This window comes from Leguminivora glycinivorella, chromosome 21 (assembly GCF_023078275.1).
Source record: "Leguminivora glycinivorella isolate SPB_JAAS2020 chromosome 21, LegGlyc_1.1, whole genome shotgun sequence".
Classification (NCBI taxonomy): Eukaryota; Metazoa; Arthropoda; class Insecta; order Lepidoptera; family Tortricidae; genus Leguminivora; species Leguminivora glycinivorella.
Window position 1 is genome coordinate 16,132,489 of NC_062991.1, and position 19,142 is coordinate 16,151,630.

Below are 19,142 nucleotides of genomic sequence, written 5' to 3' on the forward strand. Positions count from 1 at the left end.
AATACTACATATAAACTCATTTCGGTTTCGTTTTGTTCAAAATATCGATTATTCGCAAAAATGACTTAAGTTCCTACTAAAAAGGAGGCGCTTAAGCCGTTCTTGTGGTGTACGGAACCCTTGCAAATCTTGCAATGCGAGTACAACTCGCACTTGCCCCGTTTTTTTTTTCATTCATGCCAAAACTAATTTTGGGTTATCGCGCCAGCCACTAAGTAAGTAATTTCAGGGAATGCGTGGACCTTAACCCGTCGTCTGTTTCTGTCAAACAATTGTCATAAAATAATTAACTTTGGTATATTTTTTTTAGTCCAACGCCTTATGTTAGGATCCTTATCAAACACAGACGAAGGGTTAACAGTAATTTGTTAAAAACATTCTTTTTTTGTCTAATATCTTGGTACTGACAAAAAATTAACTTATTATTTACTACTCGTATCTAACTAGTGTGGCAATTGACTATAAATTATGCATTTAATAACCGTTGTTTAATAAAAAGCTTAAGTACATCAAGCAAAAACTAGCCACTTTTTATATCTCTTTATGTTCATTTATTGAATTATTTCAATAATTAGTATAATAAAGATAATCACGACTGCTCCAATTGAGCTTGAGTACACGATTAACATGCAAGTGTATTCATAATACAGGGTGTTTTATATCACGTGCAATAATTAACAGTTTAGATAATGTAAAAATATATCTAGATATTGCACGGTAGAGTTTTTAAGCGGTTTATTTTATTTGCTGTTTACGCTAACTTTTTATTTATTTTCCCCTCACTAGCTCGGAAACACGTGTTTTGTCCTTTAATACCAGCGGGTAAAAACTCATTTTATCCACTAGTGGGTAAAGTAATTTGACCTTGAATAAAGTCAAATTAACTCCTTTAAAATTGATAAAGGTAGGTGAATCTAGTAATAAAGATGATTCACCACCTGTGAAACTACTGGAAGCAGTGATAAACGCATTTTTTGCGTTGTGGTTTCCTCGCTATAGTGAGGGGAAAAGTTTTGTGTTACACTCGGGTGCAAATGTATTTTACTTCTCGTGTGTCTTTGCCCCCTTGTATAACAAATAATTAATAATATTTGGGCAAAGCAGAAAAGTTATTATTTTTAGTACTTTATATTATAATATGTAGTATTTACTATTCAAGCCAAATTATTTCATAATCCTAGTTTTATTTCTTTATAATTAAAAATGCCTGTGTGGTAACGGGTTAAGAATTTCACCACCCCCTTTCTTCCCGTGGGTGTCGTAGAAGGCGACTATGGGATATGGGTTAAATTGTGGCGTAGGCGAGAGGCTGGCAACCTGTCACTGCAATGTCACAGTTTCGTTTTCTTTCAACCCCTTATTTGCCAAGAGTGGCACTGAAGCTTTAGTAGTTTCATGTGTTCTGCCTACCCCTTTATGGGATACTGGCGTGATTGTATGTATGTATGTATGTATGTATAATTAAAAATCGATAGGTGAAATGATGACAGATGTAAAGTTTTTAGAATTCCAAAATTTTTTTATACCGTAAAAAACCGTTGATTTTTTTCTCACGTCGCCCAATTTGCATACTCTGGGAGCATCCAGATAATTTTTTAACATTAAAAAAAAATCGCGCACCGTATACTAAATAGACAAAACCTGTTTAGTAATTCTAAACGCATCATTACTACTCACAAACCACTTTAAATTTACAGCAAAATATTGTAACTTTCATCCTTATTACTTAACATTCAGGGGTACTTTTAATATTCGAGCGATGGATAGATTTTTGTCACCCTTTTATTTTCGCAAAGTACTTGATTCAATGAATTTCGTCACCCGCGGCGTCGAAAAAGTATGCAAAATAGTTTGTGGACAGCCCTAGCTTTCACACTGCACACTTGAATTTTATTTTTGATACTAATGGTTTAAAGTGTATTTTGGCCTGTATTAATAATAGAAAGGGTAGTACTTAAAGTTTCAGTCTTACGAATAAAAATATAAGGTAGTTTTTACAAAGAAGTTTTAAGAAGAATTGAAGTATGACGGATTAGGTAAATGTATCGACATACTTGAAAGCATTAAGGAGATACTTTGATTAATCATTTCCTATATTTAATAGGGCAAATGGAAGTATTTAGGTCTGTTCTTGGGTATTTGAAAGGGTATGCAGATTTGGTCATTAAAAGTGCATTTTTTATTAAAAATAGAACATGTGATTAGAAATTCGTGAGAAAAAAGATGGAATATTCTAGTATTTTAATAACGCCTAACGCTTATACACATTACAAATGAAGCGCTGGTGGCGTAGCGGTAAGAACGTGCGACTTTCAATCCGGAGGTCGCGTGTTCGAATCGAACCCTTTTTGAGTCTCACTGTCACTAAAATACCGGTTGAAAACGATGAATTGCCTATTATTTTCAGTGACAATTTTCTGAATTCGAACGCGTGAGACTCAAAAATCGGTCCCCAGCTCGTATCAATGAGTTTTGCGGAACTATGTGCGAAATATCATTTGATATTTGCCAGGCGCTTTTCGGTGACGGAAAAGATCGTGAGGAAACTGGACTAACCCCAATAAGGCCTATTTACCCTTCGGGTTGGAAGGTCAGATGGCAGACGCTTTCGTAAAACCTAACAAAGTTTCGTAAAGCCGTGGCAAATGCCGGAAAAATGCAAGGAGGATGATGATGATGATGACATATTACAAATGACTATTGGCAAAAGGCTTGTTCTTTGGATGAATTGTGGCATTTTTGACAAAAATCTATTTAATATTACTTACCTAAAAGTAATTTCTCCTTTATTTTCAAAAGGAGTAGGACATGAAACTGCTTTCATAGCCGCTCTCAGCAATTTAGTTGAAAGAAATCGAAATCGTGATAAAATACTCATTATTACAGTGACAGGTTGCCAGCCCATCAGAATTGAACCCATATCCCACAGTCGACTTCTACAACACCTTCCGGAGGAAAGGAGGTGGTAAAATTAACCCGTCACAAGGGATTTTTTATTAATCATCATCATTATCCTAACTAAATTAGTCACGGGCTACTGAGTTAACTTAATAAGCTACAAGTATTCCACAAAATTACAAAAAAAAAAAACTATACAATCCAAACAAACATAGCGAACATACAGTACGTTCCACGAAAAGTAAATTTAATTAAACAAGCATTTTCACAGATGACTGAAATAGATCGCGCAAGCAAAAAGCACCACAAAAACGGAATTCTTCATGTCAGCCAGGCGGGACTTCTCACTACCCTATAAGGAATTAGAAACACATATCACGACATTTATAATTAACTAAGACATATCTTTATGCGGTGATAATGGTTTTTAAGTGTTTTTTTTTAAGATAATAGGCGAAAGAAAGAATGATTTATAGTTTTTGCGGCGTTTATAGGCGCGAATGTTGTAAAAAAGTAATCGTTTGTCGTAACAATGATAGTCGTTTCAGCGAACGGTCTCATAGCGAAGAGTCTCGACCAACGTCTTGAGAGACACTTAGAATAAATTAAATTAACTATTTTCATAGAAAAAATTTTAAGAGGCTCCACGCGGTTTTTATCGATTTTTGACAAGTTTTGTTTGAGTCAAAACTACTGAATTATAAGACCAACGGGCATCGGTTCTTCAGTCTTTAATCTCTATTCGTAACAGCCATATTTAGAATAAAATAAAAAATACATACATACATATAATCATGCCTGTATCCCATAAAGGGGTAGGCAGAGCACATGAACTACTAAGTTTCAGTGCCACTCTTGGCAAAAAGGGGTTGAAAGTAATCCAAATTGTGACATTGCAGAAAAAATAATAGGTACCTATTTTTATGAATTTTTAAAACATGGACTAAAAAACACTTTTATCGAAATTTTATTTTAGTGAAGGGTGTTGCATACATGAAATCGACATGCTTCGATTCATCTTTGATTTTTCTAAAATTTCAAGAGAGATTTTAATTTCAAACCAATTAAAACAAAAGTTATGACCAAAAAACCAGTTTTTGAACCTAAAATTGTTCAACTTTGATGACAAATATCACAGAAACAATGAGCTGTGAAGGAATTATGAGATATTATTTTGTTTAAATACGTTGCTGTTAATATGATAAGCTTTAGAAACTATCATAATGTAACGGATTCAAATCGAATGTCATTGCACAGGGAACGCCCTTAATGTGAAAATTTCGACCTTTGCTACCGTGACCGAATGGCCATGTGATTCAGGCATCCGTGGCTATAACGACGGACGCAGGTACGAATCTTGACATTTATTTCAGTTTATCTTGAAACTCTTGCTTGGTGGCTTGATCAAGGGTCAGATGCAGAAGGCGGTGATCTTGGCCAGGGCGCGGATAGTCCGGCAGTTCCTCTGTCTGCGGCCCTAACCACCGGCAGCTTGGGCCCTGCTCTGTTGTTTTTTATATTGTGTCTATTGTATTTTTGTATTTTTTTGTGTTATATTATTTTATACATAGTAGTAAGGATGATCTTCAATGCCTACTTTTAATTCTTCACGTAAGTATAGCTCGACATATATTAGATATAGTATACTCGTTTAATTTTTGTGAATTAGTCGAGGTAAAGTGTGAGCTGTAGAAAAAAATAAAGAGTTCCATAATAGCTCTATTATGACATAATGGTTACAATGTTTTCACCTGCGTGATAATGATAAGAGTTTCTTATCAGTAGTTGGAAAGCGCATACTTGTCGATAAAAACCTAATGTCTCTAATATGTTTATCTCACACGGATATAAGCACGTCAACTCACGCCTGTCCCCGTAGCCGAATGGCATTTCTGGGCATTTTCAAAAATTGGAATTTAAAATTAGTGAAAGTTGTTAAAAAACGGAACCATAAAAATATATCGCGGTCAGCAAATATTAACGAATTAAACTACACACCTGTATCAACTGCAAATACTCTTAGCATTAAAGGGTTAAAAAAATTGTGATATTGCATGACAGGATGCTAGCCCATATCCCACAAAAATACCAACGGAGGGAAAGGGGTGGTGAAATTCTTCAAAAAAAATTGTAACGCCGATGGATAATTTTAATGATAAGCAGGGAAATATCGGTATGTTAAAATTGTCGATAAGGAACGCTGAAATTACCGTGATACCCGGCGTTATTTCATGAAAATTACTTTATTTACACTTGTACGAATAACACTGACCACGCCCGTCTTCCACGGTAATGCAACAAGAAATACAGTAGGAAAAATCCACAGAATTAGATTTAGATAGAAGAAACAAGTTCATCTATTTGTATGGCGGCCGAGCGTGTCAAATTTTGTACTGAACTTGATACTTGCCTGTGATTTTAAATATGTCTCAGGCCCTTGAGTGTTCATAATTTTTGTGTTGTTGCAATTAAATATCACGTAACGAGGCATATTTAATGTTTTTGTTGACTTCAACTTACAAAAATCGACGCCCGAAAGCTGCAAGCTGCGATTAGAGGCGGACAACTCAGTGGATTTCACTGAGTTCATTTGACACGCTAAGTAGATACGTTTGCCTGATCTATGGTATATATGACATCTGTGGAAAAGTCAGTGGTCATCTCTTTAAAAACTATTTAAATAATTTCTATTCCTACAGGTGACCTTATGATTGGCACGACCGTGGGACCGATTTTTGAATCTCGAATGAATGAATTCAGCGTTCGAAAGTCGTAGCATTACGTCGTTTTCCACAGACTTTCGAACGGCGAATTGATGCGTTCAAGATTCAAAAATCGGTCCCACAGTATCTCGCGATAAACAGCTTGGCAAAAACAGTACAAATTGAACTATTCACGGAGAAAAAAGTCTCGTCCATGATACCTGAATAGTGTAATCTGAACGAGAAAATCTAGTAAATTCTGGGACAATTGTTCACATAGTATAAATAACTAAACTAGTCTGTTTAAATGCGTTGAGCTTAGTGAACTAGTTATCTTGTAATTGCTAACACATTAAAATAGCGTGTATTACTAGAATATTTAGTAATCATAACACGTGGACCGTACAAATAAATAATATTTTCTTGCAGAGCTTAATAAATGAAATGTGACCTTGACAATATATTCTTGTAAAGGTAATATATACATTACGTATCATAAAATAAAAATATTGTAAGGGTCACACAGTCAAATTGTGTGTATTACTAGATTATTCAGTATTTATAACAAATGGAGTGTCTAAATAAACAAAATAATGTAAACTCCACAAGAAATTCTTGTAAAGGTTATAAAACTTTAGTTAGGCCAATAATAGGTATCGTTAAGAATACAAGTCATCTGATATATATTACATTCTCTTCATTTATGTAAACTTCATTAAATGGTTAATAGAACAAGAAAGTTAGTTACAGCAACTGCATTTATGGTACTCTCTAATAAATATACAATTGCGTTAACGTGTTATATTTTTATCGGTACCTATGAATTTGTCTGTGCACTGTATAGACAACTAACATTTCTTGTAAATGTAAAAAAAGGTTTGTTGTCTATACAAGGTGGTTCAGTAGGATTAAAGGCCGAGCCACGCCAGATACGTGTACGTAGACGTGTGCGTGGCGTGCGCGCTGTAAAGTACGAATCTTCAAAAGAGATGATACACCGTTAGACACACACGGGAAACACGTCACACAAGCGGTGTAATCTCTAATGAGGATTCGTCATTTACACCGCGTACGCTACATGCACGTCTACGTACACGTTTCTGGCGTGGCTCAGCCTTTAATCCTACTGTACCACCTTGTATAGACAACAAACCTTTTCTTACATTTACAAGAAATGTTAGTTGTCTATACAGTGCACACACAAATTCATAGGTACCTACCGATAAAAATGCAGGTTGCTAGGACCAGTTCCAAGAGACAGAAGCCTAGAGTTGAAACTGGGATCCGGAAACCTGGGTCACCCAGCATATGGAATGGATGCTATGAGCGGTGAAAATTGGTGAATCTGAAAGTAAATAAAATAATTATATAATTTGTTAAAAAATATATTTCAACGATCCTTAGTGCAAGACTTTATTCATATATTCGTCAGTGTTAATAGAACCGTCCTTCATTTCGTCCAAAATTTATATTTTGCAGAATTTTTCCACTTTTGTTCCACAGTATGGCATGGGTCACAGGAAACTTGCAACCATTGTAAATCATCTGAAAAAGACATTAAAATTTCTATGAATAAATTTTACAATAAGTAATATTCTACGTCCACTTCAGATATATATAAAGACTGTCCACGATAAAAAGTGGTCATATATAACATGGTAAATCTTTTGATACAATGAGAATTTATAAGCAGCATGTTTGTCAAATAATTTGTAGATATCAAACTACATTATAAAAATACAAACAAATTATAAACTTTAGGTGGCCTATGAATTTTAGCAGTATGTATCTCATGATAACAATATTTTTTTGTACAGTGTCTTCTTGCAGTCTTTAAGTACAACAGTTTTAATGACAAAAATATTTTTTTAATGTTTAATTATAATAGCCAAAATATACCCTATTACATACTGATTTTACGATAGTAATCATTTTTCTGATTGTAATCAGATTAAGAAAGTACTGAGATTTTCTAACTTTGCTGAATTCGACTTTTTGACACTTTTTGGCTCTCCATACAAAAACAACTGTCAGTGCTTGGAGTAGAAAGTCTTCCTGACTCCCAAAAGTCGAAATGAGTTTCAAAAAGTATTTTTTTGTCTGCTAAGATGTCATTCTAATGTGTGTAAAACAGCTTATAAAAATATAAGTATTTATAAAATTGTGCCAGGAAGCGTGTGAAGTTTGTTAAAAAACACTGTACAAGAAATGAAATGCTTGATGGTATACATTCGGCGAAACCTCAGACACACTAAAGAATTATAAGGAATAGCTTTAATTATTATATAGTTTTATGTATACAGATTTATCAAAATATAATATTGCTTCAAAATGTGCATTCAGGAAGAAAGATTTATCATGTTATGTATGACCACTTTTTATCGTGGATAGTCCTTATTAGTTCAGTATTTAGATTTTGCCCACGTAATGTCGTATGAATTTGTATGCAATGTAAAATGAATACAACATTAAATGCCTTTTTACTAAGTTCTAATTATCTACTAAGTTCTACATGTACGGTACATGACTCACCTGCTTTTGCCAACTCTGCCATCTCCCATCCTTGCAAGAGTTTTTGCACCTCTTCATCCATTTCCTAAAATGGAAACTACCAAACGAATGGATAATACGTAGTGAGTACGTTTAACGATAAATAATATAACCTATTGCGATCCGCGTCCACGCGTGATCTCTCATGATACGTAAATGGCCGCCGACCACGCCGCGAGTGCTTTGACATTGCGTTTCGTTACACAAGCAAAACATTTATTTATGCGGACAATATTTTTGTTATAACAATTATTTTTCGGTGTATATTACGAGAATATCATTGTTATTTTTTTACAAGAGGCGCAAAGTAAAATCAACTATACTGCTATAGCATTCACTAAGATATACAATGGTACTTAAACATGGCGTTTCGTTACAAAAACGAAACACATATTTATACTAACTAAATACTTTTTCAACAGAACTTATTTGGGCTATATAAGCTGGCTGCTGGCCTAATGCACAGAGAACATCCCATAATATATTGTATGCAGGTTTTCCCAATATGTGTTTTCTTTTATTGAAAAGCGACCGGAAAGTAATACCCGCGAACTTTACTTAATCGTCTTTCATAATACTGATATTTTCATTTGTCTGTATTTCTATATGTGTGTTTCTAACACCGTAGATTTTAACTATCCTAGTCGATTAGAATATCCTTTCCTATAAGTTTTTTGCAGCACCTTTCAGACTTTCAATTTCATAGCATTTTTATCACTGACTGAATCAACAGTTAACCGCGCCTACTGTACCTCTATCAGTTACATCGTATCAGTCCCGCTTATCAGTGACCGCACGCGAGCCACGCACGAACGCGTAGAAAGCTGACGGCTTGTCTGTCTGACAGCCGTTTGACCAAATTTGACAGTTCGCGTTGACAGGAGACTTAGGCATTTTTGAGTTTACCAAATTTGACAGTTCGTGTGATTGCTTATGCTTAGGCATTTATGGATTCGATTATTGCTACAAAGTCGCGGTATAATTGCTATGTTTGACATTGATAAGTGGCATTGTGACAAAGTGTTGCATGATTGTAAATTTGACGTTACAGATGTGCAAGCGGCGGATAGTTACTAGTTTGATGGAAAGAAGCAAAATACTGAGGAATAAGTCAAGGGAAATTGGACGTAGTTACGCAATAACGTTCCAATCCATCTGAAATTGTCATTGAAATGAAAGACTTGTTTTTCATACAAGGTCTAAAACTTAATGACAATTTCGTGTGGATTGGTACGTTATTGCGTAACTACGTCCAATTGAGGAAATGTTAACTCTAGAAACGAATAATTCAGATCCTGGTCCCATAGCCGAATGGCACAAACGCTCACGAAACGCTCGTAGATATCTATCTCTATCGCTCCTGCGCATTGGCGAGACAGAGCCAGACTACCTTCGCGGCGTTTCGTTTTCGTTTCGCGTCGCAGAAATGCCATTCGGCTACGGCACCTGATACTGGATATTTATTATCAACCTTAGATATTGGTTGATATTATTGGCATGAAGTTGATATTATCAACCTTACCTTCAAGGTCGTATCAAAATAATCTCAAACCCGAAACAAGTTGTTAATCTGAATTGAGCTCCTTTGATTCTTAGAGTTGGAGACAATCCTCATTGGCTTATAAGAGTTGGACTCAGAAAATCATCAGCATCATCATCATCATCATCATCATATCAGCCCTTTATCTCCCACTGCTGAGCATAGGCCTCTCTTGTAGTACGCCACTTGTCCCGGTCCTGAGCTAGTCAAGAATCATAACATACTCAAAGCTAATATTCAATTTGATTCTTATATAATTCCACAAAATGAAATAAATAATAATAATTTTCGTCTTCTAGATGTAGATAATCGAATTATTATCCCTATAAATAACCAAATTCGAATTATAGTTACAGCTACAGATGTTATCCATTCTTGGGAAATAAAAACTAACTAATCTAGTTAGGTATTTAGATAATCTTATTGCGTTGATTCTTATTAGCTTAGTCCTTGTTGTTGGATTAGCTTTAATTTATTTGAAATACAATGTTATCAGATATTTTATCTAACTGGAACATACGAGGGCGAGACTGATAGTTTTAAAAACTAACCACTTGTAAAGAGTATAATTAAAAAATAAGTTTACATTTTCAAAATATAACTATTTGCCAATATAATTGTATGTGCACTTCATTCGTTTATCATTTGTTTTACGATTTGGCGGCAAAATCGAAATTGTATGTGTCACTTCAGTATGTATTTCACGAGAGAATTTTTTTGTAAAATTATTTTATATGACTTTCGATGTCATTTCAGTCAACAAAAGAGTTTAAATAAAATAGACTTCGTTTGGCCTTGCAAAATGAAGCTCCATCTTGTGGCACTGTTTACAACCAGTTTAGTAAAATTAAACGTAGTCGCACTAATTTCACCGATGATCAACTGGATACCTAATAATTTGACAGAGACCTAAAAACTACCCCTAAAGACGAGTGGGCAAAGTGCTTTTCTCAGTGGTTCCATCGTATGCAGCGATGTATTGACGTGAAGGAATACTATTTTAAAAAGATATGTATAATACAACTATTAACTTGCTAGTTTTCTTATTTTTTGATTTTCCAAGAACTTTCAGTTTGGCCTTCGTAACAATTTTATTCTTATACCTGGAATAATGTTAATGCAGTAAAGTTTTGTTACAATCCTACGAAAAGTGACCTGTTTCTCTATACGTTATTATATTTAGAGACACTCTTAAATTGACGCTTCTAGGCTTACCTTGTCGCATATTTGGCTGAGTCATGTCATTATCAGCTCCTAGAATTTCTGTATGCAAACCAGATTTTTATAAAAATAAATTAGTAAAATGTTCAGTACTCACATCGACCCCGCCATTGTTCCACGGTGGCAGCGCGTAATGGGAGGGGTCGTGGTGCCCCCCTCCCATGTGCTCGGCCATCACCGACATCCAGTGCACTAGACCCTGCGCCCCGCCGCCGCCTGACGTGCCTGAAATAAACACAAATTAGAATCCTGTAGAGATAATCGGTGGATTCTTCGTAAACTTGGAAAGCCATGAGTTTCTTAACATCTAGGTAAAAATAACACTTTTGTATAGTTTTTGCTTCTATGACTTTTAACCTGAAACTGCCTTAGACAATAACGCTCTTGATATATCAGGTGGATTCTTGATGGACTTCAAAATACAGGAGTTCCTCAGCCTTTTGGTACAAAATCACCATCATTAGTATTTTTCGAAGCTTTACTCTACCTAAAATAAGAAAATTCTACGGAACAGAAGTCTAACGCACTGGACTACAGTGGTAGAGCAATGGGAGGGATCGTGGTGCCTCCCTCCCATGTGCTCGGCCATCATCGACATCCAGTGCACTAGGTCCTGCGCCCCGCCGCCTCCTGACATGCCTAAACGGAGCACAAACATGCGTTTCTTAATATATATATGTGAAGAAAACCACTGTTGTACTATTTTTACTACTATGACTTTTAGTCTGAAACTGCCATAGGCTGTAAACTTCTGTAGATATTCATTTTGTAGGGTTTTAGATTGGATTTGGAAAGAGTTTTATTTGTGATTTAGTAACTCAAGGGGAAGAAAGTAAGTTACCAGTAGGCACGGCGGCGGGTTGTGAAGCGGCCTTTTTTGCCCTCTGCCGCTCCAGACTACTGGGTAAGTAGCGTAAGTAAGTGCGGTAAGTAAGTTACTCACCAGTAGGCACGGCGGCGGGCTGGGGAGCTGCCTGTTCCTGCCCTCCGCCGCTCCAGACTGCTGGGTAAGTAGGGTAAGTAAGTGCGGCGGCGGGCTGTGGAGCGGCCTGTTCCTGCCCTCCGCCGCTCCAGACTACCGGGTAAGTAGGGTAAGTAAGTGGGGTAAGTGAGTTACTCACCAGTAGGCACGGCGGCGGGCTGGGGAGCTGCCTGTTCCTGCCCCCCGCCGCTCCAGACTGCTGGGTAAGTAGGGTAAGTAAGTGGGGTAAGTAAGTACGGCGGCGGGCTGTGGAGCGGCCTGTTCCTGCCCTCCGTCGCTCCAGACTACCGGGTAAGTAGGGTAAGTAAGTGGGGTAAGTGAGTTACTCACCAGTAGGCACGGCGGCGGGCTGGGGAGCTGCCTGTTCCTGCCCTCCGCCGCTCCAGACTACCGGGTAAGTAGGGTAAGTAAGTGGGGTAAGTGAGTTACTCACCAGTAGGCACGGCGGCGGGCTGGGGAGCTGCCTGTTCCTGCCCTCCGCCGCTCCAGACGAACGCGGACGAGGCGCCTGCCTTCTGAAACAAATGGGCATGAATTAAGATCACCATCCATACTGATTAATATTATATACGGGAAAGTGTGTGTGTCTGTTTGTTTGTCCGTCTTTCACGGCAAAACGGGGTGACGAAACCACAAAATTAAAATTTTGAAAAACTCTCCGACATAGTGGACCGATTTCATGAAACATGGCTAAGAATAAGAACACTAGACTATTAGCTTTCAAACAAAAAAAAAAAACTTAATCTAAATCGGTTCATACGTTCGGGAGCTACGATGCCACAGACAGACACACACACAGACAGACAGACAAACAAGTCATTTTTGAGTCGAGGGTTAAAAGTACAGAACGTATTAAATGTTACGATGATGAACTATAACCCTATACAAAAAAACACGATTATTTGAATTCAGCCGCCCGTATCATTCGCGGGGACTGGAATCAGAAGTTACAGGATTTAAAAAAAAAAAAAAAAAACCCTATACAAAAGTAGTCCTATTTATTGAAAGATTTTATCACAAACAGGGCTGTTTAAACATTCATTCGTCCGCCCACTCGGCTGCCAAGAAAATCTGTTAAGTCACCGTCTTTTAAAACGCACTCGCAGCCAATAACTAGTTCCACTTAACTGCCGTTTGCCTAGTTTTATGCAAAAAAACTGCATAAGCAGATAATGCGTTTTGTGAAATATAAGATTTGCAAGAAGGAATTTTTATGATATTGGCAGCTTGTTTGCCACCGACGTAGTATAAAAAAAAGGCAGCAAAAGAGCAGATGAGCCACCTGATGGGAAGTAGTCATCGCCGCCCATTGGCATAAGCAACATCACTTGGACGGTGTTATGGAATAGCGAACTAAGCGCCAAAATCCGAAAAAAAAGTTATGAATGCAGTTCGGATATAAATGTGATAATCTATAGTATTGACTATTTCATTGTTGAAAAATCATGCTTACAGCCTTATTTTAAGGGGTAGAATCAAGCGACACGTTAAAATTTGTATGGCCCTGTGTACTAAGTCGTTACGTAAAAACGAATTGAACGCCAAATTTACTTTTACAAATTATAATAAGCGTTTATTCTAAATCGCAAAATCGAGTTAAACGCCATAAAGATGTTATTAATTCGTTTTGGTTTAAAGTTTTGATGATTTATAAACGCAATATCGATTTAACCGCCCTATTGGTGTCGTTTAATTCGTTGTTACATATTTGAAATTGCAGGATATTTCGCTTAATGAGAACTAAGTATCAAGAGGTTTTGTTATATCATAATATCTTATGTGTGTAATCCTGGCTAGTACTAATGAATTATTATTAGTTACAATGCCAATTTTGCCATATATGCTGATTTTTAAGACATTTATTAAAAAAAGTTGATTGCAGAACAAAACTAAATTGTTAGACGGATTAGTCCTAATCATTGTGGAGGAAAACATTGCTGTTAATTTATTTACAATAGCACTATTTACTCAAATATATGGAATTTTATTTTATTCCAGTATTCACTTTACCTCTAAAAATTTGCATTAAGGTGGCTCGCCTAGGTTACCCGAAGCTCAGGCTGCGTTAGATGGCGTTAATCTGCAAATTACCGGTCTTATTTTTTTTGTGGAGTCGTACAGGTATTTATATACTTTCAATTATGCTTCGCGAACATTTAATATTAAAATTGACGTATTACAACATACATTCAACTTCTCATTGTAACGTTAATCCCCTTAATGTAGATAAATTTACTATTTTACACTATTTTTAAGTACCACTCACACATACAAACAGTGTTTTTCTATTCCTTCTAGTCGATAATTTCACGCGGCGACAGCTTGTTTAAATAGCCTTGCGGTAAATACCGTGTTATCGCATGATTTGCATGGAAGTACTGGGTTCGAATCCAGGACTTTTTCTCTTTTTTTTTTTAATACTAAGTCGGTGGCAAACAAGCATACGGTCCGCCTGATGGAAAGCGGTCACCGTAACCTATGGACGCCTGCAACTCAAAGAGTGTCGCATGCGCGTTGCCGCCCCATTAGAAACTTGTACACTCCCCTTTGCTGTGTGTGCACAGCAAAAAGGAGTGTACAAGTTCAAAGGAGGGTTTGGGTTGCCGACGACTCAAAGGACAATAGACGGAACAAATTAGTTCCGTAAGTCCTCCCGTCGTCAGCACCCCGCACCCTCGTTGAGCTCTGGCAGCCTTACTCATCGGCAGGAACACAACACTATGAGACACTATTTTTTTTTATTATTATCCATAAATGTATATGTACTGGTACAGTAGTTACTGAGCGTTTTCCACAAAAAAGATTAAAAACCTATTCTCTTACATGGTAATAATTTTTGGGTTCGTCGAACTACGATTCGAATGATTTTTTTTTCTAATTGTTTTTTTTTCGATGGAGAAAGGGTATTCAAATCGCTTTTGAAATCTTAAATTAGTAAATGAAAATGCAATAGTTAACTTAGTATCGTAGTGCTTTAAAAACTCAAGTGGACTTTTTTTATCTGAGGAGTAATTTCGAGAATATATTATATTTAGCGAGGGTATTAAAAGTTGTGTTTTATATCTCAACTTAATAAATAGAAAATCAAAATGACAATAAAAAAATCAATATGTTCTCTAAGATAAAATTGATACCTTCGGCTCTCCATTCTTGCTCGGTCAATAAAAAATACGAAATTTATATAAAAAAAAAAATACAAAAAGTTTATAGAATCCCGGGATTCGAACGCAGTTTCACGGCGTGACAGGCGACTGTTCACCAACGACGCCATTACATAACACGCTGTTATCGACGAAATTAGGCTATACGTATATAATTATTTAAATATAAATAATAATGTCAAATCCATACTAAAATTACAAATAAGAAAGGGTGTGTGTGTCTGTTTGTTTGTCCGTCTTTCACGGCAAAACCGGAGCGACGAATTGACGTGATTATTTAAGGGGATTTAGTTGAAGGGATGGAGAGTGACATAGGCTACCTTTTGTCTCTTTCTTACGCGAGCGAAGCCGCGGTCAAAACCTAGTTTATTATAAATGGGAAAAGCTGGTTACTTAATTGCTGGCTAAAGAATTGTTTCACCAAAGATAATGTGTGTTTGTTTGTTTGTTTGTCCGTCTTTCACGGCCAAACGGAGCGACGGATTGACATGTTTTTTAAGTGGAGATAGTTGAAGGGATGGAGAGTGACATAGACTACTTTTGTCTCTTTCTAACGCAAGCGAAGCCGCGGGCAAAAGCTAGTACAGCACGGGTAGCATGGTCGCGCGATAGACGATAAAATATCAGGCCGTCCCTGTCGCACTATTAGTAAGTGCGATTATAGGGACGGCCAGATGTTTTATCATTTATCGCGCGACCATAATTGCCTGCCTGGACCAGATTATATTGATGATAATTATTATTTGTAACCATTTAGTTAATATTGTCTTCAGTTACCGCGATAGTTACTCATGAGATAAAAACTATGAAAACGGATTAAATCGTGTATAATGACTTTACAATTCATCCCGACGTTTCGAACACTACAGCGTTCGTGGTCTCTGAGCTCAACGGGTGACTGAGGAAAAATTACAATGTGCAAAAGCTACCCACGTACCTACATACATATTCATATAAGTATATAACTATTTAGTTGTTGAAGAAAAACATTCACACAACAATAACATAGGTCAACTAGCTCAGTAAATGTAAGGAAGTCAGCACATTACTAATACTATGCCCACACTATGACCTATGTACCTGACCTGACGTGTAATATTTTATTTTATCAACAAAGGCATAATAAAGATTGTATTGTATTTTTGTATGAAAATAAAAAATAGGAAGAAATATAGTAAGAGTCTTTTTTAATAGAATATTTATTCTATTAAAAAATATAAAAAAAAACTTAATAAATCCAAAAAAAGTTCAAATGATTAAAAAAGACTCCGGAATGGAACTCGAGATCTCGTGCTTCATAGTCAATGCGTTTGACCGAGACGCCATTCCGATTTACACTAGCAGTGTCGAAATACACGATATGTATCTTTATTGACAAAATGCGTCATTATTTCTGAGTCTGCTTGAGTTAAGTAAACCAATATCTTTAAATAATTACTTGTCAAGAGCCAAGTGTCACTGATGACAATGTCAACTAAAAATGCGCGAAATATGATGGCTCTGTGTCTGTACACAAAATTTGGCACGCACATTTTCGTAAAATTAATAAAAAATTCACATGGATTTGTCCATGATTTCTGTATGAAACAATGTATTTCGTTCAATACTGCGACGATGGCTAATGTATAGTAGATGTGTGCGCATATTTTTATTTAGTTGTAGTGTGCGGTGACTAAATAAATGGTAGATGTTTTTTGTATGGAAAGCGAGCCACCTTAAAGAATCAAGCGACAAAATATGTCTCATAGTACGCTACGGCGAAATAAATTAACCTCATCGCAGTATTAGTTCAATAAAGAATCAAGCGGAAAAACGTTAATAACTTCGAAACTTGAATAGGTATGGTGTTATTTTTTTTATCAATTTAAATTATGAACACTGTTATAGGTTTAATGTCAAAATTAACTTTTTTGCTTTATAAATGAACTTACAACAACTGATTCAAATTTCAAATCTTTCTAGCTCATTTTCTCGATTTCAACTAACCGTCGCTTGATCGCTTATTCCATAACACTGTCCACTTATGCGTTGCCGACTTTTGAGAACCCTATGATATATAGAGTATAGTATGAATTTTCTGAGATGAACTTTTCGCTTTAGCCGTAATCTGTTAAACAAAGGCCTTTTTGTCTATTGTTTACGGCAGCTAGCTCCCGTTTAAAGTTTAAACGGCACGTGCTATAGTCTCAGTGTAGTTAAAAAGCAACTATCATGATAGTAATAAGGTTCAAATCCATAAAAAGCCCTTTCGGACATAACAACCTAGATATTAAGTCTATACTAACAAGTTCTATGGATTTTTAATTGGTCCGAAATAAACAATTTTTATTTTTATTTTTTTTTATAACACGTTTTGTCATCTTCAAAAAAAGTTATACCTGCATACTGTAAACTGTTTAATAAATTTGAACCTTATTGCTATCATGATAGTTGCTTTTTAACTACACTGAGACTTTAGCACGTGCTGTGGAAACGGGAGCTAGCCGCCGTGAACAATAGAAACAATAGAAACAGACAAACAAGCATTTAGAATTGTAGTATTCACAGCACATAAAAACACTTCTGTTACTCTAGAGTATAATAATATAAATTCTAGAAAAACTGGCAGCAAAAAAATAAGCGATAATTTCTAGAAAGGGCATCCATCTTGCGGCCGGTCAATGATCTATGCGCGGTGCAGTAAATTCTCATTGCTAGGTACAGTGGGTATGAACGCATTTTTTATTATATTTTACTTCAGTTTTTACTGTTTTAAAGTTAATTTTTACGTTATTTCAGCTTCAATAATAGCATGGATGTAAAATTAATCTATTCATTGGTGAGAGGCTTGATTGTAAAGAAACAGTATGTAGTTGTATGTTTTAAAAGTTCTAAAATTGAATCTAAAGCCTGACCAGAAATATATGACTACGCGCCATCTTGCGGAATTTCATTAGGACTATTTTCTTCATACTATACTGAACTGTCACCGCATACATCAGTATAACAGCGCCCTCTTGATAATCCATACTAATATTATAAATGGGAAAGTGTGTGTGTCTGTTTGTTTGTCCATCCTTCACGGCAAAAAACGGAGCGACGAATTGTCGTGATTTTTTAAGTGGAGATAGTTGAAGGGAAGGAGAGTGACATAGGCTACTTTTTGTCTCTTTCTAACGCGAGCGAAGCCGCGAGCAAAAGCTAGTAGTCATATAATTCTGGTCAGGCTTTATGTTCATCTCAAAGTGGACAGTATCCTTAGATAATTCCATGGCCCTAATGTATGTGAGTACTTATTATAGTTGTTGCTTAATATTAACTTAATTTTATAGAAATAGGTCCCCTTTTTATTTATTTCTAAAGTAGTAGGATCTTACTAGTCTTATTAGTAATTCTTGTATGTACTTCAATTAGGAATTCCAAATATAGACTGTAAAATTTCCAATAAGCTGAAATTTATGAAATAACATTAAATGATCTATACCTGTAAAAGAACCCTGTCTACAGATTTTTGACAGTAGTTGAATTCCTGTTGGTCAATTGAAAGAAAACGACAAAAATGAGGGAATAAACCATAACAGACTATGGATCAAGATACCTCATCAGGAGACTCCGTCGTTCTGTCCACATTATTCTCATCATCTGACACCTCCAGGCCAAATCCGTTCGAAAACAGCATGTTCCTCTGGTACAAGGAATAACATTCTGCCACGTTTCTCCTCCTCTTCCCAAGACTCGCCAAGAAATTCTTATAAAGCTGCGTCGGCAGCAAAAACGGAGAACGAGCGTTTTGGAAGCCATCTTTAAAAGTAAAATTCTGATTCCGGAAAGGATTCGCAAAGTCAAAATCGGGTAGGAACTCTTTTTTGATAAAATCTGCGACCGGGTGAAGAGCAAACGCGTTCTCAGTAAAATCTAAAGCAACGTTATTGCTCTCTTCATTAGGACCATTGTTTTCTAAATCACTTGATTCTGAATTCGCATCGCTTGAGTTATTATCCATCTGATCCATTTTAGCGTTGTCTTCACCGTTATATTCTTCAAACTCCGTCTTCATCGGTAGACTCATTGAGCTTTTTATAAACACGTTTGAATTCGAAACTGTCACG

The 19,142-nt window shown here is 36.2% G+C and overlaps 1 protein-coding gene across 1 annotated transcript in view; it reads right to left on the reverse strand.

The window, feature by feature from the left end:
* The window catches only part of LOC125237439 (zinc finger protein rotund-like), a 223,679-nt gene that overhangs the window by 161,647 nt on the left and 42,890 nt on the right, over window positions 1–19,142 (reverse strand). The window contains exons 2-3 of the mRNA XM_048144505.1: window positions 12,327–12,405; window positions 11,009–11,136 (exon numbers count right to left, since the gene is read on the reverse strand). Of these exons, the coding sequence (XP_048000462.1) occupies window positions 11,009–11,136; window positions 12,327–12,405 (207 nt within the window). The remainder of the gene's footprint in view (window positions 1–11,008; window positions 11,137–12,326; window positions 12,406–19,142) is intronic.